Source organism: Schistocerca nitens, chromosome 2 (assembly GCF_023898315.1).
Source record: "Schistocerca nitens isolate TAMUIC-IGC-003100 chromosome 2, iqSchNite1.1, whole genome shotgun sequence".
Lineage (NCBI taxonomy): Eukaryota > Metazoa > Arthropoda > Insecta > Orthoptera > Acrididae > Schistocerca > Schistocerca nitens.
The window spans coordinates 480,701,273-480,725,142 of NC_064615.1; the positions used below are offsets into that span (position 1 = coordinate 480,701,273).

General features: G+C 42.3%; 1 protein-coding gene across 1 annotated transcript in view; it reads right to left on the reverse strand.

Annotated features, from left to right (window-relative positions):
* Positions 1 to 12,301, reverse strand: part of LOC126236409 (keratin, type I cytoskeletal 9) — a 102,135-nt gene extending 89,834 nt beyond the window's left edge. The window contains exon 1 of the mRNA XM_049945706.1: positions 11,739 to 12,301. Coding sequence (XP_049801663.1) covers positions 11,739 to 11,861 — 123 coding nt within the window. The 5' untranslated portion in view covers positions 11,862 to 12,301. The remainder of the gene's footprint in view (positions 1 to 11,738) is intronic.
* Positions 12,302 to 23,870: the final 11,569 nt, after the last annotated feature.

A 23,870-nucleotide genomic window follows, 5' to 3' on the forward strand; every position in this document is an offset into this window, starting at 1 on the left:
CAACTTGACTAGAAGAAGGGATCGGTTGGTAGGACATGTTTTGAGGCATCAAGGGATCACAAATTTAGCATTGGAGGGCAGCGTGGAGGGTAAAAATCGTAGAGGGAGACCAAGAGATCAATACACTAAGCAGCTTCAGAAGGATGTAGGTTGCAGTAGGTACTGGGAGATGAAGAAGCTTTCACAGGATAGAGTAGCATGGAGAGCTGCATCAAACCAGTCTCAGGACTGAAGACCACAACAAACAACATATGACTATCCATACATATTGTTCTTCAAACCTTGAAATAGTGACAACTCATCAACTCTCAGTTATTTGTTGTCAGCTGCGTGCAGTGACCGACGTTCCACAAACTAGGTTAAAAATACTTACTAACTCCAAGTTCTAACCAAAGTTCCCGGAAGGCTGACACTGGTCGTAAGGTAACTGCAGGTACTGGAAACCCCTCCCAAAATATTCGAATTGGGACTCAGTCTGCCACACCACCAAATCACTTTGTATTTGGCTAGAAAGGTCCCGACTGTGAAATGGGTCAGAACTCGAACATCACGCTCTGTGTTTAGGAAAAGAGAATGAACACGAAAAAAATTAAAAATCGTAGAAACGGATGAAGGGTGTGCAAGAAAATTTGTAAATGAAGTAGTCATACGAAGTAAACTGATTGAAGTTCATGTGGACGCTACAAAAGTATTCAAGATTGTTCATTAATGGGTCAATAAATTTAAGCCTGGTCGAGGGAACACTGGATAACTGAGTATCTTCTAGGGAATTGGTCACAGTCATCGTATCGTGACAGAAGATTTGTAGGATCGTTTGGAAAAATAGGCATCTTGCATGATGGGATAGGTGGTGGGGTGTCATTCTGCTGACTCGAATGAAAACGCCTGTGGAAGAAAATTCCAAATATGTGCTGCGAAAACTTGAATCGTAGGCTGGACTTGCGTGTCATGTGACTACACACGAAGCGTGGACCTACCATTATATTTCGGAGACAAGACTGCAGATAAAGTAATGGTTGCGGAGAACAGCAAAATCGGTTTGTCATTTTGATTGTGTTTTAGGACTCACGGAGTATTGTTATTATGGACTACTTGAATTTTTTTAAAATAGAAAGTGACGCACGTTATACATCGCTAATGGATCATTCGTAGCGCGGGTTGAAGTAAAAGCGATTGAGATTATTTACTCGTACATCTACGTCTGTACTTTTCAGTACCTTGCAGTGTGTGGCCTCTGTCCAGTTCCATGCTCGAACAATGCGTAGGGAGAACGACTGCCGGCAAGCCTCCAATGAGGTCGAGTTTCTGTTTTCCCCATGGCCATTTCGCGAGATGCTAATGAGAAAAAGTATTAGGCTGGTTGACACTTCTGCGCTCGGAATTTCAATAGCAAACCTCTTTGTAATTCACGACGCCTCTCTCGTAGTGTGGGCCACTGGCGTTGGAAGAAAAATCTCCGTGACCCTCTCGCGCTTACTAAACGATCTCGTTATGAAATGAATCGCTTTTCTTTGGATAGTCTCTATCTCCTCTGTTAAATCTAATTGTTAAGTGGCCCAGACTGACATGTAATACCCAAAGAAATCAGCCGAGCGGGAATGTTGTAATCTGTCTCTTTCGTTGGTGAATCGCGTTTCCGGGGGATTTTTCTAATGAATCTCGGACTGCCATCGCTCCGGACGCATTTTCCTCGATATTTTACGGTTGTGACTTGTTTCCACTGATTGAAAGCCAGTCATTTAATCGAGTAATAACTCTTGTTTCTGTCTATTTATTCACAGTAGGCTATATTTGTTTCTGTGCGGTAAACTGCTACTCCTCGCACTACGCACCGATCCTCTGCAGGCCTGAACTTGGTTACAGTGTACCGGCGTTGCTACTTTCCTTATACTACAAGACCATTGTTGAACAGCCTCACGGGGCTTCTGACGTCGTCCACGAGACTATTTTACATAAATTTACATTAACAAGGCAGATGAAGTAGATGATATTCCATCAGAATTATTGATATTCATGGGAGAACACCGTCGTCATAAAACTATTCGATCTGATGTGTAAGATATATGAGACATGGAAAAAAAAAAAACGGGCTTCAAGGTAAAGATTACAATTTCAACTCCAAAGAAGGTAGATGCTCACAGATGTGAATGTTACCAAACATCAGTCTGTTAAGTCATTGTTGCAAAATAATGACAAGAATTATTTACAGATGAACAGGAAAAAGTAGTAGAAGCCGATCTTGGGTAAATTCAGTTTGGATTCCGCAGAAATACAGGAACACGAGGGGCAATACTGATCCTGCGACCTGCCATGGAAGATAGGCTGTATAAAGGCTAACGTACATTTGTAACATTTGTAGACTTTGAAAAAAAATTTGTCAGTTTAAACAGGAATACATTCTTTGGAATTCTAAATGTAGCAGGGACAACACATAGGGAGTGAGAGGTTTCCTACACCTTGTACCGAAACCAGATTGCAGTTATAGGAGTCGAAGGACATAGAAATAAAACAGTAGTTGAAAAGGGGGTGATGCAGGATTATAGCCTATCTCTGATGTTATTCATTGTGTACATTAATGAAGCTGTGAAGAAAAAGAAGCAGAAATTTGAAAAGGGAATAAAAGTTCAATGAGAACAAATAAAAACTTCGAAGCTTGCCGATGATACTGTAATTCTGTCAGAGACGGCAATGGACTCGGAAGAGCAGTTGAATAAAATAAACAGGGTTTTGAAAAGAGGTTGTAAGATAAATACCAACAAATGGAATGTAGTCGAATTAAATCAGATGACTTTGAGGAAATTAGATTAGGAAATGAAAACATAAAGTAGTAGATAAATTATGTTATTGCGGCAGCAAAGTAACTGAAGACAGTCGAAGTAGAGAGGGTACAAAATGCAGACTGACAATTGAAAATAGAAAGAAAAGATTTCTTAGCAAGAGAAGTGCACGGAAGTGAAACGTGGAGGGTAAAGAGTTCAGAGAAGAAAAGAACAGAAGCTTCTGAGATATGAAACTACAAGAGAATGCTGAGTAATAGACGAGTATATCGAATAATTAATGATGAGGTACTGAACAGAAATGGGGATAAAATAAATTTATTGTATAACTTCAGCAAAAGAAGGGATCGTTTGGTAGGACCGATCCTGAGACATGAAAGGTAGTGTGGGAGGTAAAAATTGCAGAGTTAGACGGATGTTTGAATACAGTAAGCAGGTTCATATGGATAAAGGTCGCTTTAGTTACCCAGAGGTGAAGAGACTTGTACAGGACAGAATAGCGTGGAGCGCTGCATCTAAGCAGTCCTCGGAGTGAAGACCACAACAGCATCTACACACGAATTCCACGAGCCACATTATGGAATAGTGAAGTATACTTCAGGTACCACTGTCGTTTTCCTCTTGCTTGTTTCTTTTGCGCACTGAGCAAGGAAATAACGGCTGTCGATAAGCCCTCGTGTGAGCCGGGATTTGTTTGATTTTTTCGCCATGCTCATTATTCAATATATATGTGTGTGAGGAAGTGAGATGTTGCCTGATTCTTCTTGGAAGACGAGGAATAATGACGGCCCCATGACACATTCATGGAATACTCCAGAAGCTACTTTGCGTCTGAATTATGAACATCACGTTGAATTTTACCCAAAGGGATGTCTTGAATCCACTTACAAAGTCGCTCCGGCGAAGTCCACTAGGCGATAGCGATCAAGGAACGCAGCAATAGTATGGATGTCGTTATCTAATGTCCTCTGGATCTCATGGATTAGCAGGCTGGACTGAATTTCACGAGATCTCTGTTTGCTGAATCCATGTTGATTCATATAGAGGAGATTTATTAAAAAAAGCGTTATGACCCACAAGCATAAAACTTGTTCCATAATCCTGCAACAGATTGATAAGCGGTGTAGATGTGTTGTAATGACAATCTGTTCAACGACATTTGTTGAAAACTGGTGCAATTTTCGCCTTTTTTCCAATTGCTTGGTTCCTTTCAGTTCTCCAATGATTTACTTTAAACAGCTGCTGGGAAGAGAGCAAATTCTTTCACGTAAAGTATACGGTGTTTTTAAAAATATATGTCACATATTCCTGAAGGAAGAAGTATTGGTCAGAACTAGAAGGAAAGCTCCCCTAATGATATGTCCGAAAAACAGTACCTGTTACGGTGTGAGCCAACCTGTCCTCTCATTTCCATCCGTCTGTGACGCAGAAGTAGACACTATAGGCAGTGCTGCGTGTGGTTACTACGCCTCCTGACACTTCCTTCAGCCCTTCTTTGCAGTGAAATATGCATGCTTTCAAACACACCTGGCTCCTTTCGGACTGCGTCACATACAATGGTCACACGCTCCTGTAACGTCTGCACATTGTCGATGGTTTGGGTATACACTGATGCCTTTAAATGTCCCAGTAGTCAGAAATTTTACCGACTCACATCCGATGAACGGGGAGGACATATTACCGGGCCTGGAATTGCTGTAAGCCCAATCTATCGACGATGTGGAGACGTTACATGAACATGTGACTAATGCATGGATTCAATCGTAATGGAGCCGGGTGTTTTCCAAGAGTGCGTAATTCACTGCGAAGAAGGGCTGAATGTGTGTCAGCACGCGTGGTAATCACGTGCAGCACTGCCTACAGTTTCTACTCCTGCGTCACAGGAAGATGGGAATGGGCTGACAGGCTGGCCCATATCTCAAAAGGTGCTGGTTTGCGGACATAAAATTGTAGCAACTTTTCTTCCAGTTTTTGATCAATGTGTATGTGACACTTTTTTTAATCATCTTTAACAGATTTGTACAGGTGTCCCACAAGAACCTCACCTTTGTTGGAGCTGTTCCAATAGGTTATCTATTCCATGGTCTCTTATCTCAATATCTACCGTTTCGGCATTCATTCGATGCTTGAAAGCAGGAAACAATTTCAAGAGACCTATTTCAGTATACTGGGCACCACAGTGACATTCTCCACACCACTATAATCACCGAGCGACTGTATACATGATTATGAGCCGTTTACTGATTTTATGTAAGACCTAAGCCTCTTAGGATTTTTCGTCATATCTGACGGTAAAATTTTACTTTCGAACTCACTGAATGCTTCTCGAATTGCTCTCCCTACGCTCATTTTCATTTAATTCAGCTTTCGTTTCTGAAGAAGGCTTTGTGTTCGTTTAAATGTGAGCTGAAGGTTTATTTGCTGTGACAGCATCTTTCTAACACGACTGTTATAACACAAAGGAGGTGCGCTTGCCGCAGAGCAGTGCAGCTGCCGACACCTCGACTACTGCGGTGGCAGAACTACGCGGTCTACAATTGAAATTTATTCCCCTCCTATACTATAACTCTAACCTCAAGATACGGCATCAAACGGAGAAAAAATGATCGAAAGCTGCATATGCAAAACGTGAAATAAATGTCTCTTCTTGGAGAATAAAAAATTACATTCGCGTCTCACAGGACCAGTAGATATTACGTAGAAAGACAGATTTTTATTATTTAAATTATTTATTTGTTACAGTGATTCAGAAATGATGAAAATATAGGGTATATGAAGACCATTCGTATCATAAGGATGTCATCTTTGTAAACCACCCGAAAACATACTTTTTTGGCCACTCGTGATGGGACAACATGTGTGTTGGACTCTGGCTACTGATCAACATAATTTGCAACCGCCTATGTCTCAGTCATCATATGAAAGTGGAACGTGTCATTTCATCATCCAACAGTGAACGATGTTTCACAGCGTACGTAACCAATGCTAAAAACATCTTCCTTTGGAAAGCTGCGTTATAAGGTTTCCGAACTTCAGATGAGCATTTCATCCAGCTCAGGGACCAACTTGTGACCAGGACTGGTGGGAGGCACAATACTCATGTTTTGTTGCGCTCCGTGGAATACTGATGTGTAAATAGACTGGGATAGGACTGGACACTCCTTTAGCGCCGCATGGACAGCTCTAGAATCTAATAGCCCTTACTGACGGCAGTTCAGTAAAATGTGAGCAATCATTAGGTATTTCCGAAGTCTATCAATCTTCCTGGAATTTCTTATATCTGGTGAATCTGAAACCCATATCTAAAATTACTGTTTTATTGCAGTCTCGTAAGTGACGATGCTAATCAATAAAGTCTTTTCTAACTTTCCTTCTCTCTAGTACTTTAAGGCATTCAAATCTGCCTGTTATTCCTTGGCGTACCCTAAAAAGAGTTACGTCGCATGTCCTGCGATAAATCTCCTCTCGTTGAAGATTTATTACGTACGAGCGTGGTCAATAAATAAGTTGCAAACGCCAGAATACCGGATATCGTTTTAAGTTTCGCGCCAGTACGTATCCGGAAGGTGGCAGCATGTGTATCTTCGAAGACGGCCAATGCTGAATGACATACAGTCAGACCGAGATGAAAGGTGCGCTACACTGAAAAGCCAAAGAAACTGGTACACCTGCCTAATATCGTGTAGGGCCCACGCGAGCACGGAGAAGTGCCGCAACACGTCGTGGCATGGACACGATTAATGTCTGAAGTAGTGCTGGAGGGAATTGACGCTGTGTATCCTGCAGGGCTGTCCAAAAAGCCACGAGAGTACGAGGGGGTGGAGATCTCTTCTGAACAGCACGTTGCAAGGCATCCCAAATATGCTCAAGAACTTTCATGTCTGGGGAGTTTGGTGGCCAGCGGAAGTGTTTAAACTCAGAAGAGTGTTCCTGGAGCCACTCTGTAGCAATTCTGGACGTGTGTAATGTCGCATTGTCCTGCTGGAATTGCCCACGTTCGTCGGAATGCACAATGGACATGAATGGATGCAAGTGGTCAGACAGGATGCTTACTTACGTGTCACGTGTCAGAGTTGTGTCTAGACGTATCAGGGGTCCCATACCACTCCAACTGCACACGCCCCACACGATTACAGAGCGCCCATCAGGTTGAACAGTCCCCTGCTAACATGCGGGGTCCATGGATTCATGAGGTTGTCTCCATACCAGTACACGTCCATCTGCTCGATACAATTTGAAACGAGACTCGTCCGGTCAGGCGACATGTTTCCAGCCATCAACAGTCCAATTTGCCGAAGGGTTGCACTTCTGTCTCGTTGAACGATTCTCTTCAGTCGTCGTTGGTCCCGTTCTTGCAAGATTTCTTTCCGGCCACAGCGATGTCGGAGATTTGATGATTTACCGGATTCCTGATATTTACGGTAAACTCGTGAAATTGTCGTACAGGAAAATCCTCACTTCATCGCTACTCCGGGCATGCTGTGTCCCATCGCTCGTGCGCCGACTATAACACCACGTTGAAACTCATCTTGGTAACCTGCCATTGTATCAGCAGTAAGTAACCTATCTAACAACTGCGACAGGCACATGTAGTCTTTTATAGGCGCTGCCGACCGCAGCGCCGTATTGTACCTGTTAACATCTCTCTGTATTTGAATACGCATGCCTATACCAGTTTCTTTGGCGCATCAATGTATAAGTGTATACCGATTAGGTCAATGCGATTTTTGTGAGCCAGGTTAGCACACTGGACGGTTCAAACCCGCGGTCCGGCCATCCTGATTTAGGTTTTCCGTGATTACTCTAAATCGCTTCAGGCAAATGCCGGGATGGTTCCTTTGAAAGGGCGCTGCCGATTTCCTTCCCTATCCTTCCCTAATCCAATGGGACCGATGACCTTGATGTTTGGTCCCCACACCTAAACCAACCACCAACCAACCATCTGGCTTTATGGCACAGTCCTTGCAGCACCCAAAGGGAAGAGCCCCTCAGTTCGCTGTAGCTGTCTTGAGGCAAAGAAAGAGAAATGAAGCACTCAACCATCCTGCATAGTGTGTACAGAAAGTGTGGCTTAGTCACCCAGTCGACACCGGTCGGTCACTACTGCTTTTTGTTGGTACCTTAGGGAAGGTTCGAGGCATTACAGCCGATTGAAAAAAAAGCATCCACGTACAATGGGAACATCCAGCCTCATGGGTCTCAGTTTCGCGTTATTAATGTGCAAACCAGCTTCTACATTTTTAGGCCTACATACCGTCTTTATTAATTTCGCTTAGGTCGTCTTCACAGCTTCGAGGTGCTTTTATAGTTTGTAGTGTTGCTATTTCTTCACACAAGCACATATCAGTTTTCTGTCCAACAAATTGGATATTGTTTTTCTTATAGTGACAGCCCACTTACAAAAAATGTGTCCTAAAGACACTAATTTGCAAGCGGAGTCCTAATTATTGTGCGTATGATACGTTACAGTTGAGTTTCACTTTTGTCATGGCCATAAGGATGGAAACTATTACAAAAATGATTTAAAAAATAAAGTATGTCATAACATCACAAACTACGAGTTGTGCGAGTCTCCTTCAGTGATGCACGTACTATTAACGGCTGGAACGATTCGTCTGTAACTGCACAGACTAGATGCATGTAACATTCTCAACCAGACATAGATAAATGTAACAGGAAGAATGGCAAAATGGTATCGATAGCCACCTGAAAGGTACAGCATACTCAACAACGTCCAGAAATTCTCCACCCAAAGCATATTTCCTGACCGGTAAGCGTCGCAACGATAAGCAGTAAAGGTAAGCGAGAGCGCGTGCGAAGGATTACGATCAGTCTATTTCTCCAATTCGTAAACTGCAAGGGTGGTTAATACTGTACAACCATGGCTCGTTCGAAATATAACAGTGATTTGCCAAATAAATTTGTTGGTAAAAGGGTTTGAGACAGTACCGATAAATGCACTGAGCATCGGAAAGTATTTTCTACTCAGAAGCGGAAGCATTTTCGTAATATTATGCCAGTCCCTCTGAGCGCAGCAGTATTTAAGACGCTACTAGTAACATGCAGTTTATCTTTAGGGTGCAAGTAAAATGCCTGTATAAGAGAAACGAAGTGTAATTTCCGGGATAGGTAAGTTACAATCCACCGTCTTAAGATAAAGTTACTGGTCTGAAAGTTCTTAAACATAAATTAATTGTTCATTCGGCGAATCCGTAACTGGTTTTACTTTTTCTTCTCTCGTCATTATAAAGGCAAAAAATATTCTTAATAAAGAGTAACCTCACGTTTTTTCAACAACTTGGAAGCTGTCCCGTGCTTTCTAATATTAAAAGTGCAACATATTACATGAAATGTGTGTTATTATGATTTCTGAGCATTCTATTCGGGTGTTTTTCCTTTCGTGTCAGGTCCGACTCTTTAGATACATGTAACGCTGTTAGCGTTATGCATGTGAAATTATCTTCATTTATTTTCAAAATGTTGTTCTGTGATCCTTAAAATTTTTCGAAAATAGCCTTACAGACAAAATAAACAAGTTAGGAACAGGTCCGATACATCACTGATGCGACAAAAGGTCACGGGAATTTGTTAGTAGACTTAGCAATTTAAAAACCGGGGCCGGCCGCGGTGGTCTCGCGGTTCTAGGCGCGCAGTCCGGAACCGTGCGACTGCTACGGTCGCAGGTTCGAATCCTGCCTCGGGCATGGATGTGTGTGATGTCCTTAGGTTAGTTAGCTTTAAGTAGTTCTAAGTTCTAGGGGACTGATGATCACAGCAGTTGAGTCCCATAGTGCTCAGAGCCATTTGAACCATTTTTTTTAAAAACCGGGAACTATGTGCGCCTAAGGCACAATTAGGGGCTGACGTCAAAATCCAGACAGACAATTATGTTTTCTCGTTTGTATAATGAATATATTACTCCTCAATTATGTATTACGCCTCACTGAGAACGGTTCGAAAATAAATGGAGTGAAACACGTACCCACACATTTCTTGAAGAAATACAGCAATATGACATTTTTTATATAACTGTATCTGCGCGTAGACGCGTTGGTGTATTTAGTATTTATCGGCCGCATGGCGAATGTTACGATACATCAGTGCATGGGTGAAGCTAAAAGTGTGATATATATATATATATATATATATATATATATATATATATATATATATATATATATATATATAAAAGAAGTAACACACAAGTTATAGAATGAAAAGCACTTGCAGCGTCCAAAAGAAACTCGACAAACTAGCAGTGTTGATGAAGAGATAAATTTATAACTCAAGCTGAAGACTGTGGAAAAACCAGAACACACTTTGGCATAAATAAAGCTCTATAAAAAGTGGCTGGATGCCGTACGTCTTCAAGTAATTTAATTCGCAGTCACGGAACGCAGCCAGAATTATACGAACAAATTAATCACGTACGGTCAAGATTATATTTTAAGTCGAAAAACAGAACCTTACATACAAGGAAACTGACGTTTTGTTTTTAACGATTAAGAGCTTGACAACATCCCAACAAGCTGATGAATCTCTTGATGACTGAAGGCCATACAACTGATTACAAATTTCAACAGTCTTTATCGCAATACAGTCCAGTACTAACTAGATATCCAGCTTCTGTCGACCAGTCATCTTGTACTTTCATCGTGATTTGTAGCTGAGAGAGACAAAATTAAATACCTCAAATGGTTTCTATGAATAAATTGTTAAAATATGCAGGATCTGACCAGAAAATGTCCTCTGCATGTATAACCAGATGGAAACATGTACCTCAGCCGCGGGTTCCTGACATCTCAACCACTGATTACATTTCCCAGCTGGCGAATATTCATAGACGAAAAGGAGAGATTTTCCGCCATATGCAAGACACAGTTATCGTAATTTATTTTCCTTTTTTCACAGATATTTCTGCGCTTAATGTGCATCTCGAGAGGCTCTACACACCGACAGACAGGCACTGGTCAGTCTTTGGATATTTTCACGATTTTGTGCGTGTTAACATTGTGAAAGTACGATCTGAAGATGATTGTTTGTCAAACGAAACTGGTTATATAGTTACTACTTGATTATATCGCAATCAGAATTATTAAAATTTGTTATAAATAATATTGTGTGTTCTTCACCTGACGATGTCAGCTTTTGCTATACATGTGACGAAATATCAACAGGTACAGAACTTTTCCTCAGTATTCTATTAGTGGCTGACAACATGTTTCGTGTCACTGATGGCTGAACTTACAGACATGAGCAAACATCAGTGGCACTGTAGTTATTACCTCTCAGCATCACTTTAATCATTCGCTATACGTATTCAATAATAACCTCAGTTTACCACACAGGAAATAAGGGTTTCCAGTTTTTTTTCTAAACAACGTCAGAATTTTTTACGAATATGGCACTTTAAAACTAAATTTTTTTTTTCTAAATCTCTGAAGCTGGGATTAACATATCCACATCCAAAATTCAAATGTAACTTACATAGTCTACAATTAGTGGTTTGTTATTTTAAATGCTTTAAGTTTTACAGCGACACGGATAACACAATATAATCGTGTTGGAACTAATGCAAAGCACTGCATTTTACCTTACTGGTATTCCTACTCGCTTTCCAACACCTAGGTAGAACGCTTCTCTTCTTTCCTGACGACAGTACTACAACATTAGGTACGTAAATGATCACTTCGTTTTCATCATTAATTCAGCTTCTAACGTGGCCACTGACAAACGGTAATCTCAGCTCGCCAAAAGCTCCACGTGAGGTAAAAATTATACGGTTTGGTGTAATTGGGATTTTTTTTATTCCCGCCAAGGAATTTCAACAATAAATTCAGTACAATCCCTCATGAGTAGGGATACCTGGCAATCCAGCAGAAGGTGTGACTTACCGTAGATACAGGGTATTATCTCGCAGGATTGGTTAAACCGTTCGCTAGTGAAGTGAGTGCGACTTACCTGTATGGAGTGGACATTGCCGCGGGACTCGGCGTGCGCCCTCGCGCTGAGCAGCGTGCTGGAGCCCGACACGCAGCCGCCGAAGTCGGAGAAGAGGTTGTCGTCGAAGGGCCCGCCCTCCATGGTGCAGGTGCCGCAGGTGTCGTCCAATTAGCGCCTACCTGGCTGCCTGCCTACCTGGCTACCTGCCCGCCGCCTACCGCCAAAACACTCCGTTCCGCCCGCCACTTAAGCCCGTTCCGGCAGGCGAGCGCGCGCCGCTATTACGGCGGCAACTATTCGTGAATTGATCCTTATTAGACGCAGTTAAGCCTTGATTTTTACTGATGAAACGCGATTGTTCACAATGAGCCCTAATATTCCGTACTCGGCCCGACAAATAATCTTTTTTCCGTTTCACGAGCAGCCTCGGCGCCGGTTAAAAGAAGCGGTTCGCGCAGCCCGCAACCCCGAACGCAATTGTCGGCGCCAGGCCACGAAAACGGCGGCGGCGGCTTCGCGCGGTTTTTAACAGAATTTAAACAAAAGCAGATTACATATATAACGTTGACTCGCTTAATAAAGTGATTCTAGTGAAGTTAGTCTCCCAAGTTCATACTCAATTTATATTAAGTAATAATCCCAGCCTCGGGGCCTTCCCCCCACCGCGCGACCGGCTCGGCCAATGGCAGGCGGGCGGTGGGGCGTGGCGAGGCGAGCGCGTCGACCAATGGCGGCGGGCGGCGTAAAAAAAGAACAAATGAAGGGCACGAGATGCGCGGCGCGCGTGTGTCGTGGGGTGTCTGCTCCGCCGGCCCCGCCAGTGACTCAGCCACCCCCAGCCCCACAGCCGGCATCTCTGCCGCGCTGCGGGCACTCAATTAACCGGACGCTCTCCTCCTTTTCTTTTCTTTTTTTTGTGACCTGCAACTTTACGCTCTCACAAAATTTCACGAGCTCACTACCGTGTCGTGGACACGCGACAGCCTAAAGAATGTGTCATCCGCAAGTTCTTGACATCTCGACCCGCGACGGTTTACACTTTCCAGTTGGCGAATAATCACGAACAAACTGGAGAGAATTTTCGCCCTACGCATGATACCAGTAATTTATTTTTCTTTTATGCATACGTGTTTCAGCACTTGCTTATTATTACGCCACAAGTAACGCTATCAGTTAGTCTTTGCTGGCAACGTCGAGTATTATACATTTAATAGGGGGAACGGCGGCTAATATGCCTAACTTTAGCCAAAATTTGTATAAAACTCTCGTTGTTGCTTTGAAACAAGGTGTAACTGCAATAAAACTTTACTTGAACATTTGTTTTGGCGTCAATGGGGAAAAAAAGATTTCAAACCGAAACGACATGCAGACAAAAAAAAAAAAAAAATTCGAAGACATGCATTCGAAATGTTAAGAAAAGTGTTGGCTACTATTGGCCATGCAACAAAATATAGGTTTTTAAATAAAAAAGCTGTATTTGTAGTTCACAAACAAATCAATCTGTTTATGTTTCAAAAATACAAGATAACAACAAAACAGTTGGTTAAAAAACCATTGAACTTGTATGTACTGAGGTTTTGTGCAGTTGAGGTCTTTGTGCTTCTTTGTAAAGTTTTGGTATAAATCTTTAACTAGAAGCCGGCCGGAGTGGCCGAGCGGTTCTAGGCGCTACAGTCTGGAACCGCGCGACCGCTACGGTCGCAGGTTCGAATCCTGCCTCGGGCATGGGTGTGTGTGATGTCCTTAGGTTAGTTAGGTTTAATTAGTTCTAAGTTCTAGGGGACTGATGACCTCAGAAGTTAAGTCCCATAGTGCTCAGAGCCATTTGAACCATTTTTTTTTAACTAGGAATTTATTGTCTCTGTCAAATATGTTTTCTGGCAAATCATAAGCCAAACTTTTGAAACTCAATCTTACGTAGCGGCATTAACCTGGACTCTACATCTCATGTGTGCTACAAATATTTGTTTGTAACTTTCTTCAAAAATGGTTCAAATGGCTCTAAGCACTATGGGACTTAACTTCTGAGGTCATCAGTCCCCTAGCGTTTAGAACTACTTAAACATAACTAACCTAAGGACATCACACACATCCATGCCCGAGGCAGGATTCGAACCTGCGACCATAGTGGTCGCGCGGTTCCAGATTGTAGCGCTTAGAACCGCTCGGCCACTCCGACCGGCTTTCTGCAAAAGTTGATTTGAAACACCATGGAGGTGTCATAGATGTCTGTTGATTCCCTACAGTAATTTTAATCTGCTTCGCGGTGCATTTCTAGGAACATTAAAACGATCGGCAGCAATGGTTTCAGTCACTCCGTCTTGCAAAACACTTGAAACCGTTTGCTTCCTTGGAGTCTCGGAGCACTCCCCTCGACCCTCACTGGCATTCTTCTTCTTCAACCATGGCACAGTGTCCTAAAAACAAGAAACAAAATACTTGCATGGTCTATACCACCTCCCATATGCTCAACTGATATTACACATTAAAACACGACGGAAACAGAAACCGGCTTGAGTGATCGGAATTTAATTATTATAATGTAATTTACAATAGATTACGTAAATATCAGTACCAGTATGATACTACTACTTCTTACCTTTAAAAGTATAAATCGATACTTAAAATAACATTGTTCACCAGCTCCGACCCTCAAAAACAAGTAAAATTTGCTTGTAACATAAATAACATAAACTTAATAGTTACATCACTCAGGTTCTAGCGAATTACGAAATTATTTCTCTGCTTTATTCCAAGCACTGCGTGTGTCCGCTTTTTTGCAGCAAACCAGCGAAACAGCAAGTGGACCAAACACCCCACACTAACCGCCGTTGCCCTACAGTTTTTCGCAGTTCCTGGTGTTGTCTTCTTTATAGTTGTCTTAAACGTTTTAAGACACTAATTTTGTTCATTGTCGCTACTGAAGCTATTACATGAACATTTTGTTTTAATGCGCACGAAAAGACGCCGTTTATGCCTTCAGACAGCACGGTTACAATGCGTCGGTCATGGCGATTATGACTCCTGTCCAAAGAGCGGTTTACTAATTCATGTTGCGATTCTCAAACTTTTTCGATAACTTATGGAGAATAACACAGGATAAAAACTAAGGGTTTTGGTAATGGTAAAGAATTGTACTTTCTAGTTGCTGGCCTACGAGGATGGGTTTGCGGGACCGATTGCAGTAAACATTCCAGTCAGTTGAGAAGAGCACGTAGACAGGTTGATCGTACCTGCTGTCAACAACATATCCGATATGTTCGTGAGCACAAAGAAGCTGAGCAAGGCAACATAGGCTGAAATAACGAAAACAAACAGCATTTTGCCCGTTTACAACCTTTAACAGCCACTGTCTACAGACCTGTATTCAGAATCGTTGTGCTAAGGGAAATGTCGATAACGGTGAGTGTACATTCCGATTTTATGTCGTGCAAATTATGAAGTAGCCAAAGTTGTGTAAGTATGCTGCAAATTTTGTACGAACACTTTTCAAATGATGTTATAGCGATGCAAAAAATCACTAACGGAACTAAACTGTTATATTAAAACAATTTACATACCTCATTTTTATTCTTATCACAGTTTAAATCCTAGGAGTCTGAGCCACGTTAAGACTTGGGGTAATGGTAAGTTATATTTATAGAGCCAGAAGGGGGAGACAGAAATTGTGGATGTGGATAATCTACAATGAAACTACCCTACGTACTTAGTAGCAGCAAAATACACTGGAGGTAGTTTAGGCGTCACTTCCATCCCACCTGACACCAACAGACGCGTCAAAGATGAAACAAAGTCTGAATATTATTCTGATTCTCCAGTAACGTGCGACATCCACAAGAAGCAAGCTCGTTCATGTGCTTTTGTACCCACATAGTTATTTAATATGTATATTTTTTGATAACTCTTATTTTTCCACTGACTGTGCTATATACTTCAGAATAAAATTCAGTCGTCAGTTGCGCAATTAGAAAATTTATTTCGCTTTACTTGTTTCAACAGTTTAATCTGTCCTGTTGAGATGCTTAGCATTGGCTTAGCAGATGTCAATATTTTTTTATAATTACAAACACATTGATAATTTACAGTGAATGGAACACATTTATGTACATATTGAAGTTTTTTGTGTTAGCAGCTGCTAGCCTTTCCTCAACTTTGCTTGTGGTAATTCACGATTCAGTTTACACAGTTGCCAAAACAGAAACTATTTCATATGGCTCTGAGCACTATGGGACTTAACATCTATGGTCATCAGTCCCCTAGAACTTAGAACTACTTAAACCTAACTAACCTAAGGACATCACACAACACCCAGTCATCACGAGGCAGAGAAAATCCCTGACCCCGCCGGGAATCGAACCCGGGAACCCGGGCGTGGGAAGCGAGAACGCTACCGCACGACCACGAGCTACGGACGAAACTATTTCCACCGCCTTTAAACATCTTTAGTCATCGTAATTTTTAGCCTCCTCTGGTAAGGTTTCAGGTGAGGGAAATTACCATATTCAACTGTGGATTCCACTACCCCAGTACACCGGCGTTACTTTACCACGTTTCGATGAGGGAGGAACAAACGTAAATCTTGGCAGCCGTGCCAGAATATGAACCGAATACGAATCCAGGGTTTTAGTAGAGGTCCGTACGGCAAGATTATCTAATGATACTCAGAGAAGAAGTGTTAACACTTTCAGGTCGCTCCAATTAGTAAGCTCTAGATCTCGACGAAGAGAATCTTCCGAACTTGTCCTTTTGTTGACGCAGCCAGCGATGAAGGTATCGTTGGCACTGAAGTAAGTAAATGAAAAATATGCTTTCGGTCCTACCTGCCAGTACCGAAGAGAAGGTGATGGAATGAGCATATTAGTGCATTGTACGTAAGTGACAAGATGCCTGTTGCGGAAATTCCAGCTCGTAGGTACGAAACACGCCAAAGACAGTAGGTACTTTTTATTGCATCATTTGTTATATTTCCTTCTCGCGACATTTTGTCGCTGAAGAAACAATACTGTGTAACTGACGCTGTCGATTTGCCGTATAAATCATAAGCGTGCACAGACACAGCACACTGTTATTATTTGTCGCGTTTCTCTCCGTGTTGCGAAGCAGTTGTTATGACAAGGCTTCCTTTGATGCAGATGGACGGCATTTAACAAGGCATTGTTTTCACCTAGAAAGGTTCAAATGGCTCTGAGCACTATGGGACTTAACATCTATGGTCATCAGTCCCCTAGAACTTAGAACTACTTAAACCTAACTAACCTAAGGACAGCACACAACATCCAGTCATCACGAGGCAGAGAAAATCCCTGACCCCGCCGGGAATCGAACCCTGGAACCCGGGCGTGGGAAGCGAGAACGCTACCGCACGACCACGAGCTGTGGACTCACCTAGAAAGAAATGTTTCAAATGGCTCTGAGCACTATAGGTCTTAACAGCTCAGGTTATCAGTCGCCTAGAACTTAGAACTACTTAAACCTAACTAACCTAAGGACATCACACACTTCCATGCCCAAGGCAGGATTCGAACCTGCGACCGTAGCGGTGGCGCGCTTCCAGACTGTAGCGCCTAGAACCGCTCGGCCACTCCAGCCAGCCCTAGAAAGAAATCATCGATCACTTAAAAACAGCGTATGAAAGTGAGAATTGTTTTGTCAATTATGACAGCTGCCAACTACCGCACCAATCGTCGATACTGTGTAGGGGTTCCCCCATTTCGCTAGATTCCTCTTACGTTGCGATCTCCCTGTAGACAACTGCATCTTCCGAGAACAGCCTTACGGAGCTTTCGACGCTCTGATTACGGGATGTTTCATTCGTTTTCAGTTTCGCAGAGTTTTCACCTTTTCTTACCTCGGCTGACTTGCGCAATTTTCTGTCAGTTTCATTTTCGTCGTTAAGAAATTCGAAATTCATCATCCCCGTAGTAACAGCTGGTGGGCTGCGTCAGGTATGCTAACTGACCGACGTGCAGAAAATGGGAAACGTCGGTTAAGCGTTACTGTTTATTTGACGACAGTTGCTGTCTGTTTAATTCGGGGTACCGCAGTTTCTAGAATTATAATCGAAAATATGTGAAAGTATTACAAAGAGTAATATCATTACAACTTATTAGAGAATAATTTAGTTGCTTCATTTTAATTACCTTTCAAATGACACCACGGGAAATAGTAAATTGATAGCATTGAATAAAAGAATCAGTGCTTAAGTTTAAATCCTACAGAAAATTGCCGAGAGAGATGACTTGTACTGCAAGCACAAATCATTCTGAACGAGGCAGCAGCGCTCTATGAGAACAGCCGCTCTCTGCAGGGTACTTACGAACTGCGCTGCCGTCCGCGTAAGTAGCCAAGGTCGCCAAAGCACAGCAGTGCGCCTACACGCATGCCGGTGATAGTGGTTCGCTTCTGTAGAGAAAAGCTCCATATGTCCTGGGTTAAATCCGGTTTGTCTCGTGGAGCGACGGTATGTGAAACTGTTGATGGCAACCTATTCTTTGGAGAAATGTTAAACCTGACGTTCTCTTTGGCGCTATCCGAGAGGACGTGCCCGCATCCGTGTTTCATGCCCCTCACGGTCGCCTAAATTATCTGCACGAAAACACAACGCTGAGGGCTTGATAAGAAAATATGTCAATTTTCTCGATGCAACAAAACGTTTCCAATTAGGTGGCACAAGATACCACTTGAAATATCCCTATGAACTTTATCAACGGTTCTTCTCACTGCAGCTGAAAAGTGAGAGTCGCCGCGACTTGAGAAAGTTGTAAGCTACTTATGTAAACCGCTAGTTCGCTGGTCTACAGTGGGATCTATATCTATTTGTAGGTGTAAGCTACACGTCGTAACCTTATCGATGATAATGGACTGAATCGAACCATATTAAGTACGGAATTGCATCCACACTTGGCAAATATTTGCGGTTTTGCTACCATCGAAAGACAATTTTTTTACAATAAAATTTACAGGGTCGCCACCAGCCCATGGCCTTCCTAACATACAATAATGACTGAACTGGAATTAATTCAAATTTGTAATTCAATGGAAACAAATGAAGTAGCAGGACACACAGTATTATCCTTTACGGCATATTTATTCGTTAATAAAGATTTTTGAAATAGCGTGCACATCCTATGGGTACACTTAGCTGGTGCCTGAACATCTATCTTCGATAAGTGAAATTATATTGTACAATTTAACTGTTGTGATTATGGAAAAGGTGAGGAAGGGGAAACTGGAAACATCCTCTCAATCATTTAATCTAGATTCACACGACAGAGAAAGATCACAGGAATAACCGACCACCTTTACAAACATGCACTAATTTGCAAAGAGGTTTATTTCCGTTGCAAGATTTGGTCAGCGTAAGTACACGAGATGAGAAGCCGCGCGCCCACGTGCGAAGAACGCAGTCCACCACGTGGTGGATTGGGTCACACATTTATGGTTTCAAAGCAGAATTTAAGTGGCAAGCACAAATATAAGAAGCGTTTCTTTTCTTAGGGAACGACGATAAAATGAATTTGTCACTACAACGGAAAACTAAATCACCATGGCAGAAACCTTCCGATGATTCAAGGTACACGTGGTCCGTTAAGAATTAAACCATTACAAAAGTTCGCCTTAATTCACGAAAATCCGATATTTCAACGAATTTATCCCGCACAAAACAGATTAAATTAGCACTGGAAAAACCTATCGGTATGCAGTAGGAATCGGAAACGTACATGGTTTATCAAACCCGTAGTACAATACGAACACAAGCATATACTATCACCAAGATACCACAAAAAATAGAAAAAAATAAAACCACTCACGCAGAACACACAATTAGTCTCACATTGGCACGAGATATAAGTTCACTAGCTGTTCCTAATCATGTTCAATAGTGGATGCTACACACGACGATGTCCCAAAAGGAAGAAAGCCAATTTCCTCCACAACTATTTTTAAACACGATCATGAACTATTATTAACCAATTGTACCACAGTCCGAGCAGAAATTCGTAAGGTTTCAGTTAGGGTGAAGGACTTAAATATTCCAACGAATTTAACATAGGAAAATCGCGATTAACGCTACCTCCTACTTTGTCATTAGTACTAGAAGCCTTACTTAGGAGTTGCGAACCGTACTCAAAGTAACTTGCACACCATTATGGCAGGCCTAGTAACTTTTAATGAATGCTGCCCTACAGTTATAAGCGCCACAGACGCATGACACTTCTTTCAACATCGTCTCTGTAAACAACGTTCGGACCGTTCGACCAGTCGTTCAGTTCCTCGACGATAGAAATCCCCTCCTTGGTCAAAGAAGCATTCGAGAACCGCTATGTGAACGTCCTGATCGTCGGAAAATCTGCGACTGCTGCGAATTAATTCCTCGATTGTCTGGATATTGTCTGTGTACGTTGTCAATGGCCTTTCTTTCCAATCAGGATCAGCCATGTCTGTGCTGCATCGCTTAAATTGTTGGTACCATTTTACTACGACGGGACGCGACATTCCGTGGGGTCGATATACCACTAGAATTCCACGCTCAATGTGTGTGGAATTTAGACGTTTTTCTCACAGGAAGCGTGTTTGGCGACATCGAGGTGAACGCACATTGGAAGCGTGTATTCGTCATCGACATACTGGCGTATCACTGGCGTGATGGTATGGTGTGCCACTGGTTACACGTCTCAGTCTCCTCTTGTTCGCATTGACGGAACTTTGAACAGTTGACGTTACATTTCAGATGCGTTACGATCCATGCGAAACCCTACATCAGCAAGATAATGCACGGCCGCATGTTGCAGGTCCTGTACGGGCCTTTCTGGATACAGAAAATGTTCGACTGCTGCCCTGGCCAGCACATTCTCCAAATCTCTCACCAATTGAAAACGTCTGGTCAATGGTGGCCGAGCAACTGGCTCGTCACAATACGCCAGTCACTACTCTTGATGAACTGTGGTATCGTGTTGAAGCTGCATGGGCAGCTGTACCTGTACACGCCATCCAAGCTCTGTTTGACTCAATACCCAGGCGTATCAAGGCCGTTACTACGGCCAGAGTTGGTTGTTCTGGGTACTGATTTCTCAGGATCTATGCACCCAAATTGCGTGCAAATGCAATTACATGTCAGTTCTAGTATAATATATTTGTCCAATGGATACCCGTTTATCATCTGCATTTCTTCATGGTACAGCAATTGTAATGGCCAGTACCGTAGAACGATGAATATAAAAGTCTGAGGGCAGTATCTAAGCATCAGCAACGCCACAGACAGGAAGACATGAGTCATGTTATTGAAAACATAGCCGGCCGCGGTGGTCTACCGGTTCTAGGCGCTCAGTCCGGAACCGCGCGACTGCTGCGGTCGCAGGTTCGAATTCTGCCTCGGGCATGGGTGTATGTGATGTCCTTAGGTTAGTTAGGTTTCACTAGTTCTAAGTTCTAGGGGACTAATGACCTCAGAAGTTGAGTCCCATAGTGCTCAGAGCCATTTGAACCATTTGAAAACATAGATGTCTGAGAAAGGCAGGAAGATTAGAGTTTAATGACCACGTCTATGGCGTGGCTGTTAGAGACGGACCACGAGCTTGGGATGACAAAGCAGTAGGAAAAGAAATCGGCCGCCTCCTTTTTAAAACAAGCATTAAGCGATTTAGGAAGACCATCAGAAGTCTGTGTGTGGAACAAGGATCTGGACCACCTTTCACCCAAGTATGAGTCCACTGTGCTGACTCCTGCTCCACCTCGCTCGGTCAGACAGAGTATAGAAATGAGCTCGTGTGAGGGTACTAAGCGAACAAATGAAACTCAGCATCAGTCCACGACCTTAGGTTTTTAAAGTCGCCTTACAGCATCCTCGATTTATAATCGATTCTTCTGCTAGCACATTCGCCAGTCACTCTCATGTCAGGCGTTACAGACTCAGAAATTCCCCACAGAAGTATATGATCTTCTTTTTTTAGTTAGTGAGAAGTCATCACTAAAGGAATTCCAAACCCAACACATCCCTACAAACTAACCAAAAAATCATGGTGCAGCTTCTCTGAGACCCATTTAGATACACCTCCGCGCGAGGCTGTAATTGTATCTATGGGCCGTGATTGTGTAGTAGTTAAATAGTGGATTCACGTTCCGGAAGAGCAATGTCTCTTCATAATCTACATCTACATCTGTAATCCACATGTCACCTTATTGTCTGTGGTGGAGGATAATACGTGTATCACTGGAATTCCCCCTCTCCTTGTTCCATCTGCGAATGCGGTTAGTTGCTAGAATAGTTGTCGTTTAGTCTCCGCTAGAGATCGAATTTCTGTGGTTTTTCTGTCAAGAGAAATTTGCGAGATAAATTTGTGATCAAGTAGTATGTTGCCCAACTGTTATTGGACTACACAGTCTCGGGATTTTAGCAGTAAACCTGTCCGTGATGCATGGCGTTCCTGTTTCAGCTTCCTGCCTCTGGAACTCTGTGACTATTTTCGTAATGTTATCGTGATAATCAAACGAACTCGTGACGAATCACGCTGTTCCTTTTTTGGTGGAAGGCGAAAGAAAAAATAGAATTGAACGTGACATCGAAGATCAGGTTTTCAGAGTCGGAAGAAATGTTTGAACTGGATGGAGACGGGAAGGAAATCTGCTCTGCCTTCGTTGTAGGAGCCATCCCGCAGTTCATGCTAATAAAAGGACGGTACGAACATCCCCTCACCCATTTGATTAATATTCACAGGGTGTGCAGTACTTCAACATATTGAAGCTCACATCGCACCTGCACTCCCCCGCATCAAAACATGCTTCCTCGATTATTGCTATGTGCATGCGAATCTCCCCTGTACGGGCGCGTGGTATGTACGGCTAGCTGATGACGAATGTGTTGGTTGAAAGACGCGTGGCCTGCGGTGTAGCGATCGATACACCAAAGATACTTTATGACGGAGACCCACACTACCTGGTACATCGTTGTCAACTATAAGTTTCCGACAACACAAAGACTGTCCAACATTGCTCTAGCTGACTCCCGAGTGTGCAGGCGGTGTCGTGCGATAGACATGGATAAATAACTCCTGGAATGTGGACCTCCTGCGGATGTGTGACTTCTAATTCAAAATTCAAATTCTATCTTCGAGGCCCGTCGCAGACGATCGAGCCCGGAATGCTTCTTCTCCCGGGTAAGACCTCCTTTCCCCAAATCAAAGATACGTGCGATAAACTGGCCCAAAAGTCTTTCTGTGCACTATCTTTTTCTGGTCAGTCTTGGACAATTGAAGGAGATGTATTCTGAGAAGACTTACGCGAGTCCCCATTGTGGAGAGTTGGACGAAACAGCGTTTATTTTTTGATATTTTAGAATGGTCGTGAGTCTTATATTGTACTGCTGGAAGTGTGGCCTCAGTTTGCTAATAAAATACAGTATTGTCACAAAAAAAATGCTTAGCGCCATAGTATGGTAATGGAAAAGTGTCTGTTTCGTATCCTTTTAAGAGCAATTTTTCTTTTTTACTTTCATTTAAACTATATACTTTTTTTCAAATGGAAATTATGACAGAAAAATTTCGAATAATTATTTCCAATAAAAATGATGTTATTCTGAAAAAGAAAGATAAGAGGACAGCTCATGATTTTAAAAAAAAAAAAACGAGTAAGCGCTTAGGTTCATAAGCGCGAAATGTCTGGATCGAATCTCACTGTAGATACATCTTTTAGTAATCCCCCCGTAATTCTAACGACAGATTTTTATGACTGCATAAACTATCAATATTTAATGATTCATTTACTATTTTCATACTCTTTATCTTGAAAATAGGACAATTTGTTTTTGGAAGGAGATTGGACAAAAAAATCGGATCAGAAGAACTTTCCGTCAAATCAGTATAGCAATTTTTTTATATTATTGTATATACATTTGTGGAAAAAATAATGTGTAACATATGGAGCACTGCAAGTATCAGGATGATAATGCTCATAGAAACATGCAAAACAATAATTATTGTGACATACAGCACATATAATAAAAGTCGAATTTTTGCATGTGCATGTTTTTTTTCAACGTGTTTATTGCAAAGCAAACTTGGTTTCCATTCATAAACGGTTCTCAGTCATCACACAAATTCGTCACGTCACGCATATCTGTTGTTAGAATAAAAAAATACCGAAGAGGTTCCACAC